Source organism: Bos javanicus, chromosome X, assembly GCF_032452875.1.
Source record: "Bos javanicus breed banteng chromosome X, ARS-OSU_banteng_1.0, whole genome shotgun sequence".
Taxonomy (NCBI): Eukaryota; Metazoa; Chordata; class Mammalia; order Artiodactyla; family Bovidae; genus Bos; species Bos javanicus.
The window spans coordinates 105,751,273-105,773,796 of record NC_083897.1 but is presented as its reverse complement, the minus strand read 5'-3'; the positions used below and the strand labels follow the sequence as shown (position 1 = coordinate 105,773,796).

The 22,524-nt window shown below is 49.2% G+C and overlaps 1 protein-coding gene across 16 annotated transcripts in view; it reads right to left on the bottom strand.

Annotated features, from left to right (window-relative positions):
* Positions 1-2,426: 2,426 nt before the first annotated feature.
* Positions 2,427-22,524, bottom strand: part of BCOR (BCL6 corepressor) — a 119,214-nt gene continuing 99,116 nt past the window's right edge. For 10 of the 16 annotated variants that reach the window (XM_061410425.1, XM_061410421.1, XM_061410423.1 and 7 more), the window contains exons 5-16: positions 22,314-22,367; positions 21,656-21,842; positions 15,834-16,094; positions 15,184-15,528; positions 14,253-14,578; positions 13,694-13,948; positions 8,943-9,109; positions 7,688-7,833; positions 7,206-7,307; positions 6,849-7,005; positions 5,368-5,655; positions 2,427-2,578 (exon numbers count right to left, since the gene is read on the bottom strand). In XM_061410425.1, the coding sequence (XP_061266409.1) occupies positions 2,515-2,578; positions 5,368-5,655; positions 6,849-7,005; positions 7,206-7,307; positions 7,688-7,833; positions 8,943-9,109; positions 13,694-13,948; positions 14,253-14,578; positions 15,184-15,528; positions 15,834-16,094; positions 21,656-21,842; positions 22,314-22,367 (2,352 nt within the window). In that variant the 3' untranslated portion in view covers positions 2,427-2,514. Of the gene's footprint in view, positions 2,579-4,489; positions 5,656-6,848; positions 7,006-7,205; positions 7,308-7,687; positions 7,834-8,942; positions 9,110-13,693; positions 13,949-14,252; positions 14,579-15,183; positions 15,529-15,833; positions 16,095-21,655; positions 21,843-22,313; positions 22,368-22,524 lie in introns of those variants that run through there. The other 6 variants (XM_061410435.1, XM_061410436.1, XM_061410432.1 and 3 more) reach the window with 5 other exon arrangements.

Below are 22,524 nucleotides of genomic sequence, written 5' to 3'. Positions count from 1 at the left end.
TCAGTTCATGGGATTTTCCAGGTAAGAATACTGGAGTGTGTTGCCGTTTCCTTCTCTAGGGGATCTTCCTGACCCAGGGATCAGATCTGTGACTCCTGCATTAGCAGGCGGATTCTTTACCACTGAGCCAATGGGAAGCCCAATTCAAGATCAGGACTACCGGATTTCTTTTCTTTAGTTTTTGGCTGTGCCACACGGCTTGCAAGATCTTAGTTCCTCGACCAGGGATTGAACGCATGCCTTCAGCAGTGAAAGCACTAACCACTGGATTGCCAGGGAATTCCCAAGGGAATTTTTCTTTTTCTTTAACCTTACCCATCCTATATTTGCATCTCCTTTCTCCCATGCAGAAAACCGCATTTCTCAACCATGTCAAATAACTTCTTTGCTTCATCTCACAACACAAACAGGATAGTCTCAGCATCACAATGCAGACACTATCAGCAAGGATAGGATTAGTGAAAATATACTAATTTATTATTTATTTAAGAGTTTCTGCACTCTTCTGTCCTTAGGGCAAGGGATTATATAGGCACTTTTTTCTGTTTTAAAGTCACTTGAAATAGTTCCTTTCTGTGTGGTTAACTTCCAACTGGATGGTTAGGGTTTGTTTGTTTTTTGACATTGCTTTTGGTTTACAAATATGTAAACTCTCAAGTCGAATCAATATTGCAAGAATATTCAGAGGAGTGAAGCTTCCACCCCTTTCCCTGGCAGCTTGTTCTTTACCCAGAGGTAACCATTTCTAAAGCAAATTAGGAGGCGGGCTCTCAAATCCCTTAGTATTACAGTGCGGATGCATCACTATAACTTCAAACAGGGACCGGCTGATGGGCATTTGGGTGTTTTCAGCCTATTGCTGTTATACTATTGGGCCAACTTGACAAGGAAGATGTCCAAGGGCACACCTATGGTAAGCATATTAAGATGAGATTTGGTGGGAGTAGGACAAAAAAGTAATTTCCCATCACTTCATGGGAAATAGATGGGGAAACAGTGGAAACAGTGGCAGACTTTATCTTTTGGGGCTCCAAAATCACTGCAGATGGGGACTGCAGCCATGAAATTAAGACACTTACTCCTTGGAAGAAAAGTTATGACCAACATAGATAGCATTACTTTGCCAACAAAGGTCCGTCTAGTCAAGGCTATGGTTTTTCCTGTGGTCATGTATGGATGTGAGAGTTGGACTGTGAAGAAGGCTGAGCGCCGAAGAATTGATGCTTTTGAACTGTGGTGTTGGATAAGACTCTTGAGAGTCCCTTGGACTGCAAGGAGATCCAACCAGTCCATTCTAAAGGAGATCAGCCCTGGGTGTTCTTTGGAAGGAATGATGCTAAAGCTGAAACTCCAGTACTTTGGCCACCTCATGTGAAGAGTTGACTCACTGGAAAAGACTCTGATGTTGGGAGGGATTGGGGGCAGGAGGAAAAGGGGACGACAGAGGATGAGATGGCTGGATGGCATCACTGACTGGATGGACGTGAGTCTGAGTGAACTCCGGGAGATGGTGATGGACAGGGAGGCCTGGCGTGCTGCGATTCATGGGGTCGAAAAGAGTCGAACACGAATGAGCAACTGAACTGAACTGAGGAGAAAAACTCAAAAGAACGGTGGTTTCAACAAAATTGTTTATTTTTCTCGAACATAAAAGGTAGGCAGAGCAGGGCAGGGCTGATGTGATGGTTCCGGACACTAGGTCCTAAGGGGCCCCAGGCTCCTTAAGCACACTGAATGCTCGACTTCCATGCTTCATGGTCCAGGGTGGCTGCTGTGGCAGTAGCTGTCACCACCACATTGTAGCCAGGACACAGGACAGGACGAAGAGCATGCCCTCAATCTTTACACCTTCAGAAGAACCTTCAGAATTCTATTCTATTCAGAGAATAGAACACTTCTATTCTCCACCTGTGCTATGAGGGATTCTGTGCCTGGGAGCCTGCTACGGCTAGTATGATCTCACTTGCACTGTTGTCTTCCCTACGGAAAGCTACTCTACACCCAGTGGGATGTCGTCTCTACTGGTGTTCCCTCTGCTCCCCTGGAGAGGGGCAGGGCGCACCCACACCTACGGCACCTCCTCTTAACCGCTGGGGAGCTCCCTGACATCCAAACTTTTCTAGGCCACGGACAGCTCATTTCTACCTAGAATCAGTCAGTTCTTTAGCTGTTCTTCATCCACGGTTTCAAACACCTGATGTTTCTTACAGTAAGTGTTCTAACTTACCAATGGCTCCTCCACTGCATGAACCATACCTTAAATGTCTCCTAAACCAAGCCCATAACCTCCCCTGCACCCCTTAAACCTATGGCTCCCACCTATTTTCTTAATTAATAGAATGACCTTCATCCAGGAGAGAACCTCAGTTGGTCGCCAGCCCACCCTTTAACTCCAGCCCAAACGCAAATACAAAGAGCCAAATACCTTGGAGTTGTTATTCTTTGCTTTAATTTGGGCTCCTGGGGGCCCCTCGTTGCCTGTAATTCAGGCTCACCAGTCCTCTTTCATTTCAATCATTTCTGCAGGTCTCTTTTGCTTTGTGTGTGACCACTTCCACCTGCTGTCTGAGACGACTTCCTAAAAAACAAAAGTTCAGCAAAACTGTTAACAGGTTTTAACTTTTCGGGTGGGGAATGGGAGAAAGGGTTTGGTTTGGGATGACAAGAACCTCTATTTCTGAAACGTTGAGATTCTTTTTTTTAAAAAACAATCAAAGTGTATTTTTTCTGATCAAAAAAATAAATAATAGCACCCCTTTGGTGGCTCAGTGCAAAAGAATCCACTGGCCAATGCAGAAGACATGGGTTTGATCCCTGGGTCGGGTAGATCCCACATGCAACTAAGTAAGTCTGTGCGCCACAACTATTGAGCCTATGCTCTAGAGCTCAGGAGCTGAGAACACTGAGCTCACACACCACAACTACTGAAGCCCGCATTCTGTAGAGCCCATGCTCTGCAACGAGAGGCACTGAAGAAGCCCACACATTGCAATAAAGAGTAGTCCCTGCTCGTTGCAACTAGAGAAAGCCCACGCAGCAAGACCCAGCACAGCCAAAAATGAATTTTAAAATATGTATTTTTAAAACTAATAAATAAAGTGGATAAATCGAGAACACTGTTCTCTGATTTCCTTGTCTTCAAGATACATCCCAAACTTCATTTGGTACTCACCAACAATGGGCTCCTGATGTGAAGAACCAACTCATTGAAAAAGACCCTGATGCTGGGAAAGACTGAAGGTGGGAGGAGGAGAAGGGGGCAACAGAGGATGAGAAGGTTGGATGGCATCACCGACACAATGGACATGACTTTGAGTAAGCTCCAGGAGTTGGTGATGGACAGGGAAGCCTGGTGTGCTGCAGTCCATGGGGTCGAAGAGTCGGACACGACGGAGCGACTGAACAATGGGCTCTCATCTCACATCTGACAGTACTGCATTTCCCTGTTCCCACAAACGGCTCTTTCCCCACCTGCCAGGTCACAGAGCTTACAGGACCCTTCCCCTCCATACATTAAGACCCCACTCAAGTACATCATCTCCATGGCCCCTTCCATCTGCTCTGCCTAGGTGTTCTCAGAGTTCACTATAAGACTGAAAACCACTAAGCATTCTGATCACAAATGGATTTGATAAAAGGAATCTTTGGGAGGGCTGGAGGAATGTGTCAAGGATGACACCAGAACCACTGGATTTAAGAACGGTCTATTGAGGTTGTCATCCAGGCATTACCACAATCACTACTGCATCCCATTACTCACAAAGCTAAAGACCCACTGTTGAAAGGCTGCAATCAGTCCAACTGTCCAACATGTCTCCTTAACCTTATCAGCAGCCTGTAGAGCAGGAAGACACCTCTCCCTCACTCTGCCTTCCAAACCTAACCACGATTCAGAATTCTAGCTGCAAGGGAGTCTAGTAATATTCAGGTTTCTAGCCTCTGCAATGAAGAAAGGAATTAAAAGATGCAGGACGGAAACTGAGTGCCAACTGATAGTACCCAACAGGAATACTGCTGTAAGAAGAGCGAGCAGGAGAATAGCAGAGTGGTCATAACTACAAGCCTTGACTATTGGGCCAAGCAGGTTTGGACTTGATGCTAAAATGTAACAGAAAAACATGAGGTCTGGAGGGAAAAGTGACATAATAAAAGTCCTGTTTCTGAAAAAATACTCCTAAAGATTAAGGGTTAGCCACGATGAAGCTTCTGTGGTCCATCAAGGTCAAAGGCAACGTAAAAGTTTTCTAGGCCATCAGAGATCAGGTAGGATCTGAGAACCATCAAAATATATGTCTACGAATTGAGCAATCGGGATAGAACTTCAAATTGTCTTCTGAGTCTCACTTCCCTGAAATCTTCTAGTCTGTTTCAGTTCATAGAGACTATAAACTGTCCTAAAGTTATCTATAGGGAACAGACCATCAACAACACTTAAAAAAAAAACCTGCCAACAGTAATGCTTTAGGAAAATACATAGGACACAAGGTACTTCAATTTTCTCCTTTCCTCAACAGGTTTATTGCCTTTTAAGAAAATTTTTGTAAAATATAAATACAAAGGCAGAGAATTTACTTACAAAGTTAAAACACAGGTTTCATACATAAACACACACTTCAGAAAATTTTAGTTTTATGTACAATTTCAAGCAACCTCAACATATTATGTTAGTTTTCAATATTTTACAGGGTACAGAAAAAAATAGCTCAAAGTCTTCTTTAAATAAGAGCATAAAATGTTTAAACATATAAACAATCCGGTTTGATGCGTGAAAACTAATTTCACAGCTTTTAAATTAGGATATAAAAGTTTCATACAATTAGTTGTTGTGTGTGGATATGGTTTGAATGTATATTACATACTACTGGATCACATCCAATAGCATTGACCTGGCCCGAGCAGGTACACTGTAAACAAAACATAAAGTTACAATATCGCCAAGTGCCTTCCCCGAATACAACCCCCCAAACCAACCACACGGTTCTGACCACACTCTCAACAGTTACAGCCTTTGTCATGGGAGCTTTACATGAAATTATGTCAAAGTGTGGAGCTCCTTTTCCTTGTTTTTTTTTTTCTCCTTAAAAAAGAAAAGAAACAAATGTTCTGAGTAAAAACAAACATATCCCAAAGCATGTGTGCACTGAAAAGTAAAGAAACATTTTTAACAACGTCATAAAAACTGACTTAAAAGTTTAAAAAGAAAAAACCTTATTTCTGAGTCCTTCCGACTGGAGTCATGTCTCTTATATAAAGAAGAGAGATTTTCTATGTAATAGTGTCCCTTCTTTACAGAAACCGTCGTATTATGACACATATGCACAAGGTAACACTATGCCACACTGTCCACGGCGGGCCCTGCGAGCTCACCAGTGGTCGTCCGGGCCCGTGTCGCTGGGGTGGAGCCACTCCATGGATGAGCCCAGCAGAGTCTGAAGCTCGTTCGTGAACTCCACCAGATCTAAGAGCTCCTTGCTTTCAGGATTAAAGGCTTCTAGGTCTTTGGAGCATGAGAATAAGAGGCTAGCTGACACTTGCCGGTAGAACTCAGCCTCCGCAATGGTGACAATTTCCACGTTTGGGAAATTGCAGCGAAATATGCGGGAGGACATTTTCAGTTTCTTGAGCACGTCTGAAAGCAATAGCCAGTTCCGAGGCCTGCACCAGAGAAAGGACAGTGGTTTGAGTTTTTGGCAAAATTAAAAGCTCTCCCAACTATGAACTGCCAGTCTCCCAGTGGTATAACAAGGGCCAGTTACTTCTGCTTTGATTACTTCGCTCACTCCACTTTTCACTAAGATCTACTTCTAGTGGCGAACTCTGGACCCATCTGCATGTATTAAGAGACGGTCTAGGACGGATCAGCCAATTTAGACCTAAGTGGGAGCAGCACCCATGAATGAGCCTCGTCACAGGCCGCCCTGGCACCTCTAGAACTGATGGACACATCCCAGGCAAAGGCTTGGTCCCTCAGCTCCAGCCACAACTCAGGTCACCCTGTCCAAGTGAGTCTCTGCTCACCCATCCCCCCCGGTTCTAGTCACAAGGGAAAACTAGTCTGTTAGTGAACCCAAGGCAAATGGCAAACACCTCTGTGATCTTTCCTCTCTTCCGACCTTCATGGAGAGAGCATGAGAAAGAGGCAAGGTTGCCTGTCTTTCCTTTCCTTTCCCCACACCTCCAACCTGCCCCTCAATGTTGCTGGGAGTGAGGCTTTCTCGAAGGAAGGGGATACAACCTTTCCCTGCTGTCCCTTGCCACGCTTCATGAGCTCTATTCCTAAGAGACCGTCAGCATGAGGACAGACGGACAGACACATTCCCAGGCTCATAGTCCAAGGAGGATGCTACTCCTTAAGCAGGGGCCAACACATGGCAGAGCAATGTCTCCTGGCGTGCTCACTCTGGAGGGCTGGGCACAGGGGCGCAGTGGCCTGACTAACGGGGCAAAACTCCATCTGACCCAGTCCGAGGATACAGAAGATCCCAGGTGCCACATAGGCTTTACCTAATCTTACACAAGGAGAGGCTACATCAGTGGACCTTGTGTGCCTTGGAAGGCCCCTACAGTGGTTCTTTGTGGGGGGCTCCCAAGGAGGATCCTTTCCCCAAGACTGTAGTGACTGAAACTACAGTGAGCAATTCCAGCCACTGGCTCTTGTGTCCTTTGGGCTGTGGGGTGTATTACGATGAGGGCAGTTTGCTGGGATCCCCCACCCCAACCCACCCCTTTCCTGGCAAAATTCTACTGCAGTGTGTGAAGTTGGTGGACACTTGGTGAGGAATTCACTCACCCCCCCGACCCCCCGACCCTCATCTGCTGCTTCTCAGTCTCACGCTGGGCATGCTCACCCTTGAGCAACGGACACTTGGACATTATAACACGGCAAGAGGGGGCTTTCTGAGAACTCGAATTCAAACATGTCGCTGCAGGTGTCATTATCATCGTCCTCATCCTCTGGTCCAGGGGGGTTTGCTAAAACGTCATAACCACTTTCATCATCTGGTTCTAAGGGATGGCAAACGAGAGAGAGAGGTGGGGATCAGTTAAGCCAGAGCAAGATTCCAGCTGTTCTCCAAACAGAAAGTCTTTCCCAAGCCAGCCCTGCTCATGGCACCCGCCCCAAGCCTTCATCCACACTAGAGAGAAAAGTTCTCTTAACTCCTGCACGTCCTTTCCACCCAACTGAAATGAATAAGGCTGCTCACCACACACAGAGCTGCCATAGAAATCCCAAGAGACATTGCTGTTGCTACTGCTGTTGGGGCTGCTGTCATCATCATCGCGACCCTGCAGGTCGTTTAAATAATCTGGAGAGAGAGAGGGAAACAAGGTTAACACCTGCTGGCTAGAGGCAAATGCTGGTGGAGGTCGGGAGAATCTCACGCTGGGGCTGGCAGGTTTATCTCCAGACAAGTCCCTCTGCGCACTCCTCCAGGTATCTAATTGTAAGCTGCATATGCATCTACCTGCCTTCCCGAGTGATAGTCCGTCTCACTGCACCTGCCTGCCAAACAAAAGCTAGGCCTGGCCAGCTCAGAATTCCCCAGCCATCCCATGCAACATTCAAGTATGTATCTGTTTGACAGACTAATGTTACGCCAACTTTCCCAGTAAGTGTAAAACGAGGTGGGGGGAGCCTGGCCCATCTAGATGCCTGAACCAGACCATTTCGTGATCTCTGTCATACCTGTTAAGAACTTTTCCATAAGTTCGCTGTGGGTCATTTTCATGATGGTTCTACCTGAGTACGTCGCCAGGGTGGGGTCAGCACCATAGGAGAGGAGCAAGCGGACAATTTCCAAGTGATCGTTCTCGACGGCATCATGGAGAGGCCTAAGAGAGGCGCGGGGGATTGATTATACCTGTGGACATGATGTTCACCTCTAACGACACAAAGGCAAAATGGACTGTGTGTGGTCAAGCTGCTGTTTCACCAAGGAGGGGAGTGTACAGTCACTGCCATTCCACACGGGGAAAGTGAGGCACTGTGACTGGCCCACTGTCAAATGATGAATCACTCTATTATTATTTCTACACTTAACCCTTTATAGGACAGATGAAGAGACTATCTCAGGCCTAATTCTCAAATGCAAATCTCTCTTAATCCACTTAGCCTAAGGAGGAACTCAGGCCATGATGAAAACTTTCCCAATGAACTTAAATAGTGACAGACTGTAAGAAGATAACTTATGGGGCGGGGGGGGGGAAACCCCAACATCATGGAAGCCAACATGACAAGCAATTATTTATACCATTAAAAAAAAAAAAGATTGCCATTTCTAAAAGAAACTAGGGGTAAAGTAGAACCTCTCCTGAAACCAACTTGGAGATCAATGATCAACCCTCTGGCTCAGAAGCAGTCGGCAGGCAGGGTGAGTTCTCCGGAGAGTCCAGAGTCCTTTCTGTGTCTATTGGGATTGGAAACACAACCCACAGTCCCATCTGGAAAGAATGCTTTTTGGAAACCATGAACCACCAAATACATTTCAGTTTTGCTCATTTTATGACTGTCAGGAAAGCCCTAGTGCCCCGCCTCCTGGTAGCATCCCAGGCACAACCCAGAAGATGCTTGGGCTGACTCAGACCTGGGACTCTGGCCAATAAACCAAGGTCAAGGAAAGAGTAGGGGGCCGGGGGTGTGGGTGACCACAGCAGATCCTCTGAAGCCACTGGCCCCGGCCCTGTCTGTACTCCAGGGACTTTCAACGCACGTGTACTTTAAATATGGTGATTGAACAGATGCTGGTAAAGAGTCTGGGGTCATAAAAGGCAACACCCCTGATTATCCATGCAGGTGCAACATTTCCAGGGATTTCTGTCCATGAGAGCATCACTAAGTTTTAAAATTCTATATAAATTTGCCAGAAAGATGTCTGATTCCATCAGTGTGCTTACATGGTGCTCACACTCCATCTTTCCTCCTGGGGTTCCCCACCACTTACCTGGTCCCATCCTGGGCACTGCAGTTGACATCAGCGCCATATTCAAGGAGATGTCGTACAATATTGAGCCATCCCCTTGCACAAGCTTCATGCAGGGCACAGTAACCCGCGTTGTCTCGATGGTTCACATCACAAATCTTATTCTCCAGGCAGTACAAGACCACTTCCTGTGGGAAGAAAGTAGGGGATGCCATCAGACCACCACACAGTGAACCTTCCAAGGGTGGCCTTTCCATAGCTTGGCAGTGCCCACTTTCAAAAGCATACATCCTTGGATCTAACAGCTCACTGAAGTGCGGTGGGCGTCCTGGTGAGGGGGCAAAAACTTGTGGGAAGGGCTTGGAGATGCAGATAGTGTTGTCTAGGGCTCTGCTGCTCCAGTGGCCTGGCCCAGGGTAAGCTGCCCCTGAACTTCTCCCAAGCTTCTACAGGGCTGCTGAGAGGATCTGGTATGGCCCATACAGAGATGCCACGGCTGCTAACATCTTAGATGACACAAGGCCAAGTATAGACCATTCTCCCTTGACAGGTCTGTTCTGTCGGTGGCAATAGTTGACAACACATGTTTAAGCATTGATGACTGATGCTTAAAGAGAGCGGAAATCCGCTGAAGAACATCCCTCAGGTTAGAGAAGGAGGGACAGACACCCAGGTCAGCCACATCCTCACGCCCCCAGTGAAGACCCCAAATCAGAACCTGGGCCTCAAATGCTATTTGTATGTTCAATAGAATCAAACAGAAGCTTTCTCTATCCATCCTCAAGGAATGACACAAAATGCTCCAAATAACCCCGCCCTCTATTATGCCTCATTCCACCCCACAAACTACACATTTCAAGAAGCAAATAAAACGACTCTATCCTTCCCCCTTCCCTGAAGGAGTTCTGTGTCAAGAGTATGCGTTAGAATCACTGTTATTAATCTTACTTCTTCGGTGTGTTAAAATATTAATATGAACTGCTCCCAGTTAGCAGAGTGGTAATTTATTCAATGTTTTATTACCTTGATTAAGAAAGTTTTCAAACACATCGAAAGCATTTTGCCACCAGAAAACATGTTATACTTGTTTTCTTCCAAGTCATGCCCAGCAGAGAGCTGTCAGGTTCTGAGAGCCAGGGGTAGGCGGAGTGTGCAGGCAGCCCAATGCTCAGTCCACTTGGTAAAGGGGGATGGGACGGGGTCAGAGCAGACCTTGTGACAACTCTTAAGTAACTCATCTGTGTAACCTAGAACAGGGTCCATTGTTAGGACCTTCAGAGGACATGCCAATCAAAGGTGACCACTCACTTGTGAGTGAACTTGCAAGTTCCATTTGTTTAGTCCATGAACCTAATGGGCCATGCTGGTAAACCTGGCCATCGGTGAGGTCAATGTGGCAGCTCCCTTCTAAAACAAGGGGAGGAAGGGAAAAGGCACACCCATGAAGGTGTTTCTTCGTTCAGATCCCAACCTGCCAGAAAGCCCACAATCCTCTGGGCTCCCGGGCCACCTATCCTGAGCCCTGGTATCCAGGATACTGCATGAAGCTGCTGCTCCCTTAGCAGGCCCTCAGTAGCCAGACTCAAGTGGACGGCCGCAAGCTAATGGAGCTGTGTGCCCCAGTCAGGGAGAGGCCCCGTCACGTGGCTCCAGATCAGGTCTGAACGCCACCAACTGTTGTGTACAGATCAGTTTACCCCAGGTCCTGGCGGCCTGCCTGGGTCCTACCAGCACGGGGTTTATTTACTCTGACAATCATGGCCTTCACCTGGAAACCTTCATTGCTACCAGGGCCAATTCAAGGGGACCTAGAAATGAAAGGCCATCAAAGCTGACAGGTAAGTCAAATCTCTGTTCCTGGAGGACATCAGCAAAGGTAGCAGGAGCCCCACGGCCCAGTCTGACCTAACTCAACCATGTTGATGCTGCTATTTACACAGTGCTTCTCGTTGCCCCAGATAAGGACATCTTCCGTCATCCCACGGGAACCCAGGAGATGTCAGGAAAGGAAGATAGTACTATCCTCATTGAACACTTAAGAGAAATTGAGGCCCAGAGAAATTAAACCCCAAGTTCAATTAACATGAAGTACTAGACCTATAATTCAAATCTTTAGTATCTGGTTGGCTGGCAAGATTCAAAAGGCCCAAGGGATGCAATCTATCCATGATGAGCATCCCACAGGCCATCTCTATTGGGGTCAGTGGGCTAACCACACTCTCCTAGCTGGGAGGGAGTTGGTCTCTAAACGGATGGCAACCACCGTTACCAACAGAGAGAAAGGTGACGAGGTCAGGCAAGTCTGTCTGCCCAACACATCTCTTGGTTTATTTTCTCTGCTAGAAATGGGAGTGTTTGAAGGGCAGCCCACCCATTTCCAAACAAAATCCAACTGTTTTTGTTGGACAACTCTCTGTTAAGCGGCTATAAGCTGAACGCCATTAACCGCAAAATGTAACCATAAAGGCCATAAACCCGACATTGTTAATTAATTAAATGCCTCATTAACTTTTTTAAAAACATGATTTATTCAATTCATAGAAAATTTAACCATTACCACTAAGCGCACACGCATGGGGTTGCACGTTGGCATTTTAGCCTAAGAAGCAGAAGCCTTTTTCTGGACAGGGAAAGGTTTGAGGTCTCTGGCCACGCAAGTAATCTTTTGCAAGCAGATCTGAAGCCAGAGCATGTTTCTAAACTTCCAGAACCAGATCATTTTGACATAAAGCTCAGATTGCCTTTACTGCACATGGTATAAGCAGAAAATCACCAACAATGAATGGTGAAGACAGAACTTCAGGAAAACCCTCCCCAAGTGCGTTCAAAGCACACCTTTATTTGGTTAAGTAAACTATCTTTCAATGTTAAAAGGTTTAAATCGTCAAATCTCCCAACTGGGCCATCACCCCAACATTTAACATTCTGCCTAGAGAAATCCTAGGAAGTTGGATAAAAAAGTTGAAAGCATTCATCTACAAGTCACAATGATCAGTATCAAAACTGGTGATAATCAGTGTATAACCTACATGTTGAAATGTATATTTGAAGAAAACCAAGTCTGACCACAAACATCCCCATGGCCTCCTGTGTACAATCGAAGGCCAGGTAGGCTAAAAAACGTATGGATCAAGTGCCCCTCGGTCCAGACCTCAGAGTCACCAAACCAAAATGGAAACTTTCTTAAAGGACCAACAAGGGTCTCTTGAAGTCTCTGGTCCCAACGGGAGACTGGTGGGAATGATGCCAAGTAGGCTCCCTACCCTACCCCCATACCAGGAGTATATGCTCTCAACCACAACTAGTACTGAGCAAACACTTGGCACATGGGGCCCAGCTTAGGGCTGTGTACAACAGCCACTCTGTCCTCCTAGGTGCTGTTCTCTGCTCTTGGGAAAACCACTTGGGTGCTCCTTGGACTTCATCTTAAAGTAACTGCGTGAACCACCAGAAAGCTCTCTCTAGCTAATGGAGAGGTCTCCAAAGACATGTAGATATAACAGCAGCACATTCAAGCCTTGCACTAAGCATAGGTGCTTCCAACTTCCCACCCACAGTCATGCCTTGTGGGGCTGAGTGGGCACATCTCCAAGGGCTTAGGGCATTATGGACAAGGGGACAGGGGTTCCACAGAGCTGGCTGGGGGTGTAGGAGCTGGAGGTGGGGGAGCCAGGGTTCCTGGCCCGCATGGGTCCTGCCACCCCAATGCTAGCCCACACCTCCACGTGCTTGGCCTGCTGAGCCGCATTTTACTGTGACCATTCAACTCCCAGAGAGCTGATGCCAGCTTGAAAAAATGCCTCTGCCCTGTGGGCTATTACATCACAATTGCAGCTGACAAGTGCGGTGGGGGAGGCGCACAGGGCAGAAGGAGTCATCTATCTCACAGAGGTTCTAAACTGTAAAAAGGGCAATTCCAATGTGAGCCAGTCTTGGTGAGGAGCGTGGTGGGGGAGGGTGGGCTGTGGAGCCAGACTGTAGATTGCCAGTATCAGTTAACCCCTCTGAGGCTCAGTCTCCTCATCTGGAAGTGGGCTAGTCCTAGCTACTGCCACGTGAAGATGCCTCCCTTACAAGGGTGAAGGGAGTTACTGTGGATCACACAAGCTTAGAAAGATATCAGTTACCTTTCTATCTATATTGCTCTGGCAGTAGAGGCCATGGTTGTCATCAGCTGTGCCAGGTTTGGGTTGGGATACAGCGGTGTGCACCAGGAGTCCTGGTTAAGGACCAAACCTCCTTTACCATCAGCCCTGGGCTCCAGTACCCTCTCTCAAAGAGACCCCTCAGGTCTGCCCCATCACCACCCCTACTCTGCACAGACATTTCCCGCTGTTACCCCACGGTGGGGGCGGGGCATCACTCTGCCTCCAAACAGCGCAGCAGCCAAAAGTAGAGTTAATAACTTCTCTACCCCTTGCTAATCAGAATCCAAAAGGCTCATTAAAATTCCCCTAGTCGCCAAGCCCTGGGTTAGGTCAGATTTTATATCAGAGATAAGTGAGCCAGACTGGAAGATGCCGAAGCAGCCTACCTGCCTGAACACGAAGCAAACATCAGAGAGGCCTTTCTTTTCACACCGCGACTGAACAAGCCACCAAAGAGCCAGCAGCGTGAGCGGGGGCTAACGCAAACATCCCATTGGAACACCCAGCCCAGCCCCCAACGTGGAGGAGAGTTGGGCTCTGAGGTTCCACCCTCCGCCCCCGCCAATGGGGCCCCCACCCCCGGAAGCGGCAGCCGGTATCCAGCACACCCACGAGGATGCTCACCTCGTAGCCCAGCCGGGCAGCCCGCTGCAGGAGCGTCTCGCCTGCATTCTTATTGACAATAAGCCTCCGCGCTTCTGGTGGCATCGGGCGGGACTGGGTGGCCTCCGGCGGAGAGCTTGAGCAGGGCAGCTGTGACGTCTGCGAAACTGGTAGCAGTGGTTGCAAACGGTCCAGCGGCTTCTGGTCTTGCTTGGCCGGTGACAGATCATAGTCAGAACTGGGCTCGGGCCGCTTTCGGAATCTCCGGACGGTCACCTACCAAGAAAGCGGGCAGCGCACACATTGTGGGATGTCCTTCCGCCATAGCGCTTTCCCCCCTCCTCTTTTGTGTGGGGGTGTGTGTGTGTGGGGGGGGGGGGGGGCGCGCGGGGAGAAGGCGTTGTGTTTCTACTAGCCGGAAACTTTAGCACCACCCAGGATACAGGCCCCCTAGGACAGGGCAGTGACATTTTGGGGGAGGGTGTTCAGGAAAAGGAAACCTTTGTCCCCGGAAGCGGAGAAGCGGGCAGGCAGGATGCACTGGCACGACCCAGGGGGGAGTGCCGGGGGCAAGAGGTACCTTGCCATCGGCATTCTCCACGTAGTAGTCCCCTGGCAGCGGCAAGCTCCGCCTGGGCTCCTGCGGGATCAAATGCTTGGTTTTGCACAGTCGCTTCCCGGATGGTTTCTCGCTGTTGTCGGGGTATCTCTGCAGCAGGGAGGCAGCCTGGCAATCCTCCTCTTCGTCCGTGCACAGCACATCTGTCTTCTGGCTTTCTTTAATTTTCTGCTGTTTGGCAGGCAGCCTCGAGCCTGCCGTACAGCTTGGCTGACTCTGCTTTCTGCCGGTTAAATTGGTGGATGAAAAGCTCCTCATGGGCGGAGAGCCGGAGAACACAGGCAAACCTAAATCCGGAGGGGGCGGGGGGGGGGGGGGGGGGCAGGGGGGGGGGGGGCAGGGGGTGGGGAGAGAAAAAGCAGGCGTTACACAGTTGTAGCCGGTGCGGAAAGAAAAGCCCATTGTTATCACTGATCACTGGAGCGGCTTCAGTTTTTAAAGATATACCAATTATGTTTTCAAAGCATTAATATTTTAATTATCCCACATTCAAACGCCAAAATGGCAAGTTGTTTCAAAGGGCCTGGACAGGGGTGCAGAAGCCAGCCCTTCCCGCTCTCCAGCCCCCACCCATAGGGCGCCTTGGGTACTTGGGACGTGGAGACTGGGGACTGCCTGAGCCTGGAGTGAGGGGTCACCCAGGGCCTCCCTTCTTTGCCCATCCATGAGCCGGGTGAGGTGCAGCCCAGGAAATGGAGCTCCCTCCTCACGGTATATTCGAGAAGGAAGTGTGGACGCTGAAAGGACCTCATGGAGAGAACTCCCCACCTGCCACATGCTACTCCGTCAACTTGGATGGAGCTCAGGTCTCCTCCAGGGCCCTTTCCCACAGAGGGCAGGTGACCCAACCTCCAGGAGCCCCTCCCACCCCCCCAAAACAACCCGTGCATACCTTGTTCACTGTCACTGGATTTGAGGGACTCTTCCGACCAGGTTCTGTTGCCTTTGGCTTCTGCCCTTTTCCTGCCAGGTTTCTCTTCGGAGATGTTATTGCCCTGGGCGGCAACCTCAGGCTGAGCTGCCTGGGTCACTTCCTTCCTGCCCTGCCGGCCAGGTTTGCTCTCTGCTGCCGACACCTGCTGCTCCCACCGTTCTCTAAGGTGCAGCAAGTGGCGTTGCTTTTTGGGATGGAGCCCTGTTAATTCAATGCACACCTTCAGGTTGGTCAGCTCACTATAATGTGGGTCTTCTAAGTGGTTAGAGGAACTGTTTGTCATTTCCCTCTCAGGCCAGTCATCTAATGGAGAAATAACTATAAATTAATCAAAAAGCCCCCTGGGGCGGGGAAGAAACTGTCTTATACATCACTGACGGGGTGGGGGAGGGGAGGGGTGTGGTCACTGTGGAACTTGTCACCAAGTCTCGGGAGGGGGGCCTATTTGCCTTTGGTCATCTTTGGGCTCCTGTACCTGGCTTGGGACGGGGGAGGTGTGAGTGGGTTGCCCCAGGGCTCCAAGGTGGGACTGGAACCTTCCATTGCTCCACCCCCGGACTTTACTTCCCCTGGGTGCCCTGTGGGGCCGGCAGCCGGGCCAAGCTCACCTTTGGAGACCCGTCTTCGCTTGGCTTTCAGCAGCGGGTCCTCAGGGAGCTCTTCCACAGTGGTCTCAGTGTGGCTGCTGTCCCCTGAGACCTTGCGCTTTCTGTCCGCCCGGAGGGTGGGGCTGTTCGGCATGTCTGGGGTGACCTGGTCGGCGGAGGGATCGCTCACCGGCTGCCGATCCAGGAAGTATTTCTCCACGGAAACATCTTTGTCGTCTGGGGCTTCAAAGGGGTCGTGTTTGCTTCCGGCACTATAATCGCCTGTCGGGGCGGGCAGGGAGAACAACAGGGAAGGAAGGAACAGAGGTCACGAGGCAGGCAGGGTTGGGGAGCAGGCGCGATCCCTACGCGTCGGATCCCTACGCCCGAGGTAATCTGCTACCAACAGACCCTCCCCTTTGGAGACTGGGGGCCTCCCGTGCTGGAAGCACAAGACCCTCGGAAAGACCATGTCCCAAAGGAAGGGCACCTGAAGATACTCGGCCCAGAAAATGAGGGGTGTGGGACACTCACTACTGCCCTTCTCCGTGTCCATAGTTGAGGTCGGAGAAAGTCAAGATGAGGCATCAATATCACTCTTCTATAAGCACATGAGAGAACTGCCTGCCAGCCACCTCCCAGTTGGTCAACTTTGATGGCACTCAGGTCCCCTCCTGGACCTTTACCAACTGCGAGTAGGTGAGCCCGCAGCAAGCTTAAGCCAGGGCTGAGCTACCCGTCTCTATGGAAACAGCTGCTGAGGTCATTATTTTGAAATAAAAGGACGACGTAATAAAAAGACCAAATGTCCCCCAAATGCCACACCCACAGGGACAGAACCAATGTTCACTTGGGTCAGCAGGGGCAAGGGTGAAGAGAACAGGGCAAGAATGGTGGGAGGCTTGGAGACCAAGGGAGGAGGAAGCCTGGCAAAGCCAAAGGCAAGGCTTCCTGTTGTATGTACAAAGGTGAAGGGCAGTTTCAAAGAACTCAACCAGATCTCTACAAGTCCCTGTGCCCTCTTTCCACAACCACTGGGGGGAAAAGCATTTCACTGCCACCAACGGGGCGGGGGGGTTGCCGCGCGCACACGGGGCACTCCTCCATGTTCCAAAGACTAGACTCCACCCCCTTCACTGGGGGCTGAACCGCTCACACCCCAGCCCTGCCTGCTTCGGCTCCTTCCACTCAATCTAGCACCACTTGGGGCTTTTCTTCCAATCATCCCAGCCTCACATCACTCCTCACTTTTGCTCCAGCCAAAGAACAGTTTGACTGCATTGCTGATCGTATTTTTTCCTAGCATGCAAATAATTCCATAATGATTGTGTTCCCCTAAGATGACCCTGACCATCACCCCGGGGTGGGGGGTGGGTTGGTATGACTTTGGTATTTCCGTTAACACCTAAGCTATGCTCCTTGAGCACATCTTTTAGATGAAATCATAGACACACTCTTCATGTTCCCATATATAACACTTCTGCCCAGCTGGCTAGCCCCCTAATCAACCTCTCTTGCGCGGGCATTCTCAGCATTTAATGGCAGTCAGTTGTGGGGACAAATCTCACCCCGGCCTTGGCTAGCCTGGCCTGTGTTCTCAATGCTGGAACCCATTGATCTTTTCTCCAAGGGCATCCCAAGGTGGGACAGCTCCCCGTCTACCCTTGCCAAGGGATGGTGGAATCACCTCAACTGCTTGGGTCTCCTGTCATGGCAGCAGGAAAAATCCCAGACTCCTGGCCTGTGCTCATGGGGGATATAGTCCAGATCACTGAGGGCCTGGGAAAAGGGTGTGCTGCAACTCTCACCTTGGCTGCTTTGTGACCCTCTGAACCACTCTGGCAGGAACAGCACCTCTTTACAACTTGGCCCCCTTCAGTTGTAAAGTGGGAGTGTTACTGCAAGCCTCCTCCTGTGGGTGGGCTTCAGAAACACAAGGAAAGGCTGGAAAAATTCCTTTAACCAAAAGATGCCAAGATTTTCAGAGCAGACTGAATTTCAGGCCTGAAATGTATGCTATCTTAAGAGGTGAGCCCTCCTGGTTACACCACTGGACTTCTCTGGTCCAATCAGCCTTTCCTAAAAGCCCCATGGAAGAAGACCCATGGAGAAGTGTAACGGCTACTTTACGAACCCCCATGTCCAATTTTAAAGTTCATTCAAAGTGAGTTCCCCCCCACCTACTTTAGCTAGGAAAGATGGTTCCAACTCGGTGGTTTGGAAGGAGAGGTAACTGGGTGATGTCAGCGAATGCCGTCAGTGTGGGGCCCTGCCCATCTGAGATGTCCCCAATCACATGAAGAAGCTGTCTACCCTCAGTGTTTCTGATTCCACTTTCACCTACTACATTTTAACCCTGTATCTGTAACAGTCTCAATCCATCTAGGGAGGCATCTGGCTCAGGGAGAAGGTTTTCCATCTAAGTTTTCACCCTCAAGGCCAGCTACCTTCATTAACAGTGAAATTACTTTATATCTTTGGCTACAAAAGGCCAGTATTTCTTGCCCATAGAAAACCACTTGGGGGATCTATGATGACAGCTTCTCAGGTGTGGGCAGGCAGTGACCGTGGAAGCTCTTCCTTCTGTTCCTGGAAGAGTAAGTGCACCCCAATGAGTCAGACCCTTCCTGGGGGCTCCTCTAGGCTTCCCATCTGGTAAAAGCTGCCTGGGTGCAGAGGGCACCCCTTCACTCACCAGGACCAAGAGTGCGCCACACACATGCCCACCATACCCACTCAGCTAGGGAGGGCGCTCCTGCACCTGACCTTCCCAATGGTCCTTGTCCCCAGGGACCCCATGATAATGTCCGTGGTTCCTCATCCTGGACTATTACTCAGGAAATTTCCACTGTTCAAATCAGGGCTCACTGAAATCATCCCCGCACGCACATCGCTTAGTTGCTTTCTTCCCCATTAGGTGAGAGGATCTTTCCCCAAATAGGTCCATCCAGTCTCCCTCTCCCAGTGCCCGAGTCTTTCAGGGCAAAGATCTCAATTCTTCTCAGTTAAGGCCCCGCAAGACCTTATGCTAGTGTGACCCTACCCAGGCCAATAATAACCCTGAAGAACCCTGAAGGACATCCAGCCTGACTGGCCAAGATACCCATGGCCACCACCTATGGGGGAAGAGACTCTTGTGTCACCTGGAGCTTTTCAATCACTGTTCTAACCACAGGACTACACAGGACCCAGAGGACGACCCTTGAGGGTAAAGGAGATGGAGAGAGAGATACATGGGGATCCCAACCATCAGGCTTGGCCATCACTGCTACTTTTGGTCCTCCTAAAAGTGGGAAGCCATGGGCCCTTGGTCACCCAGTCTAAGCAGGTGTGAACATGGCTGTGTTGTTTGAGGTTTAACACTTGCTCCCTGCAGTGTGGTCATATGACTCACAACACATGTATCCCATAATTTATCATGGTTGTGCCATAGCATCACCTCAGAGAAGCATCACCATAGCAACATTTACAAGTCACCGTGGCAACAAAGCACCCTCACCACTGAGGAGCCATGCCCGGTGAGGCCTAAACAAGGTGGGAGGGCTCTGAGATGTTGGAGGGCTCCCCACAATTGAAATCCCCTTCTCTGCAGCTTAAGTATAGCACTGCCAGTAAAGGCTAACCTTGTTAAAACTTACACCCTCTACAGAGGAAGCCTAGGGAATCTCTGTTTCAAATTAGTTTACAAATGTGCAGATGCTCATATGGAAGAGAAGTTCCCTGAGCTAAGAAGTTTCATGAAGCCCCTTGACTGAGGTTTCCTCCAGTTTCTGGCCAGGCACTGCAGGCGGTCATTTCAAGTTCGAGAACGAAGGGGCCAATACCTCCTTGTCCCACCCCATTTTCAAATGTCACTGAGGGTTCCTAGCGATAATGAACTTCCCAGTTTGAGGAACCTCCAAACTCATTTGGTGAACTTCCAAAATAAAATTGAACTCAGCCACCCCTGCGATCATAAAGAACAGTGATCATAACAAATGAAAATCCTGGCCATTGTACTTTCAAGTTAATTCACTTTTTTTTTGAACAAGCCACTTGCAAGCCCCACCATCTTAGAAGCACCTGGTCACTCGCGGGGGAGGCTACTTCAGGAGGGGGAAGGCAGACAGAGACGTCTGGACCTCTCATGACCCCAGCCCACCCCAGCTCCCACATGCTCACTCTGTGGCTCTCAACCACACTGACACCCATTAGAAGGACCCTCTGAGCCAGCATGGGCTCAAGATATGACGGTTCAAGGACAGGAAGGCCCATTAATTTCCAGTTGAATGGACTGAACACCTGCTGTGCTGTGGATTCGGAGGCGGCAGTAAGGACAATGGCTCCTTTAATTAGGTGAACCTTCTCAACCGACTACAAACCACAAGTCTCCAGAAGGCAAACGGAGCTCCTCACCTTCCCCAACCCTCCTCCTGCCCTCCCATGGTGGCAGTGATTCAATGACTCACTGGACCATGTCCTGGGTGCTCCAGGAAGAAACCCATGCCCTGAGCTCAGAAGTCGGGGGTGGGGGGTTGGTGAGGTGGCTTTCCAAATCAACTGGGGCTCAGGCCCTGCTCCCCACCAGCCTCGTCTTGAGGCTCAGCAGGCAAGATGGGGAAAGACACATTAACTTCTCTGGGAAGAAGGCTGGAGTAAAGCCACGGAGATGTGAGGGGTAGTGGCCACCTTGAGTCTGGCCATGTTGCTGGAAAAAAGGGCAAGAAGACTCAAGCGAGCTAACTTCCTGCTCCCTTCCTCCAGCTTCCCTCACCATCCCCCCAGAACAGGCAGACCCCGCTTCCCCTCCCTAGAGAAGCACCCTTCGAGACCATGCAGAACCAGCCGGTCCTGGTGTGGCTCACCCAGAATCCTGGCCCGGAGATCCATGGCTGGCAAGGATGGCTAGACAGACCCGTTCTCTGAGCAGCTGCCACCCAAATGTCAAGCCACCGGAAGCGTATTGCTTCCTCTCAACTCCCTCAGCGCTGGGAGCTGAATCACCCCGTTCCCACCAAGGACCCAGACCTTCCAAATGTGCCCACCATCCCCAACCGTCCTGTCTCAGGAGGATTCTGCACCCACCCTGTCCTCGATGTTCACCTCATGCCCTCATTCACCATCACTGGTGAGGTCTGTGGGGTCCGGAGTGGGCTGCAGGCCCCAAGCACGCACACTGAAGAAAACAGGGAAAGACCTCCACTGGCCGCCAACACACCTCCTGAGCTCAGGAAGTTGACAATACATCCCGAAGTCAACCCCAGTGGAGGAGCAGTGGTTGGGACAGCAGTGACCCAAGGCAAGCCCTAGCTTTCTCTCCAATTCTGCCTGCATTAACATAAGACACCCCCTGTCTAGTGGGGTGTGATAAACACCCCCCTTGTTTATCCCATGCCCTTGGAGTGTGCTGTCAACTCCTAATGGCTGCAAACAAACCTGCCACAGAAAATAACTATGCTCATCTTGCTGGTGCCTTCATCAGCCCTCATCCCATTTTAGCAACCCTCATCCCATTTTAGCAAAACTTCTGCTTTTGGAGGGAGAAGACAAGGACGTTCCATTTCCTACTAGAGGAGACCATTGCTATGGAAGGTCTGGCTCTGGCTGCAAGTGTCATTCATTCCACTGCTACCAAAAACCCATACCCCTACCTGCTATAAAATATTTGCTGCGCTTGAGGTCTTGCATCGCCATTCCTCTGCTCTATTATATTACATTGTCATTAACTACGGGACCAGTGTTTCTCTGGAAAAGGAGACACATCCCAGGAAACAATGTCTCACACATGCCTCATGTATAAAACAGCCAAATCGCCCTGTTCTCACCAACATGGCACAACACACAAGCCACTGGGGTTCACTTACATCTCTCACTGTTGTTGTGGTCGGCAATGGCCTCCTCCAGGGCGACCGACTTTGGCTTTTTGTCCTGACTTCCTTTCAACCTTTCCCAGTCAGTGGGGCTGAATTTGCACACCTCGGAGTCCTTGGTTGGGGGGTGGCCACCTTCTCGCTCTTTCATCTCCAACTCTGAGAAGCGCATCATTGCACGCTAGGAAGAGAATGGAGATGAAAAAAAAACAAACACCTTACCATCAAAGCTACTTCATTGGCCTTACCTTAAAGGAAAGTATTTTCCAAGAAAAGTTTGCCCAAAACCAACCACACTTTATGATACAACTGAGATATTTTAAAAGTTAATGATACAAATATAAGAGTGTCTATATGTTAAGCAGTCACACACTCTGTATTCATAAAGCCATATGTGTGTAGAGATATATGCGGTGTGTATGTAGAGCCATACATACACTGGCATAGAGACAGACATTCTCTTTCGAAGGTAAATAAAACAAAACAAACACAACGCAAAGAAAACAAAACAAAAAACACAACAGAAAAGAAAACAAATGCACAATGAATAAAGACGACCATGGCCCACAAACTTCCCTTTGTATATTTGGAAATGAAATTTAACTCAAAAAGTTTATGTAAGATTCTAGTAATAAAAATTTGAAGAACTGACCTCACAGTAAGCAGCGGGTAGACATAAAATACTGTCCTCTTGTAATCCTTCCATCTATGTAATTAAAATGGGCACTCAATGGATCATTTAGATAACTTCATCCATTTTTATAAGCATAAACCAATTTTTTTCTTAACATTGCAAAACAATTTGGCTTTATTTAGCTTTTAATTAAAAGTAAAATATCTTAAGGAAATTCCTAGACAACATC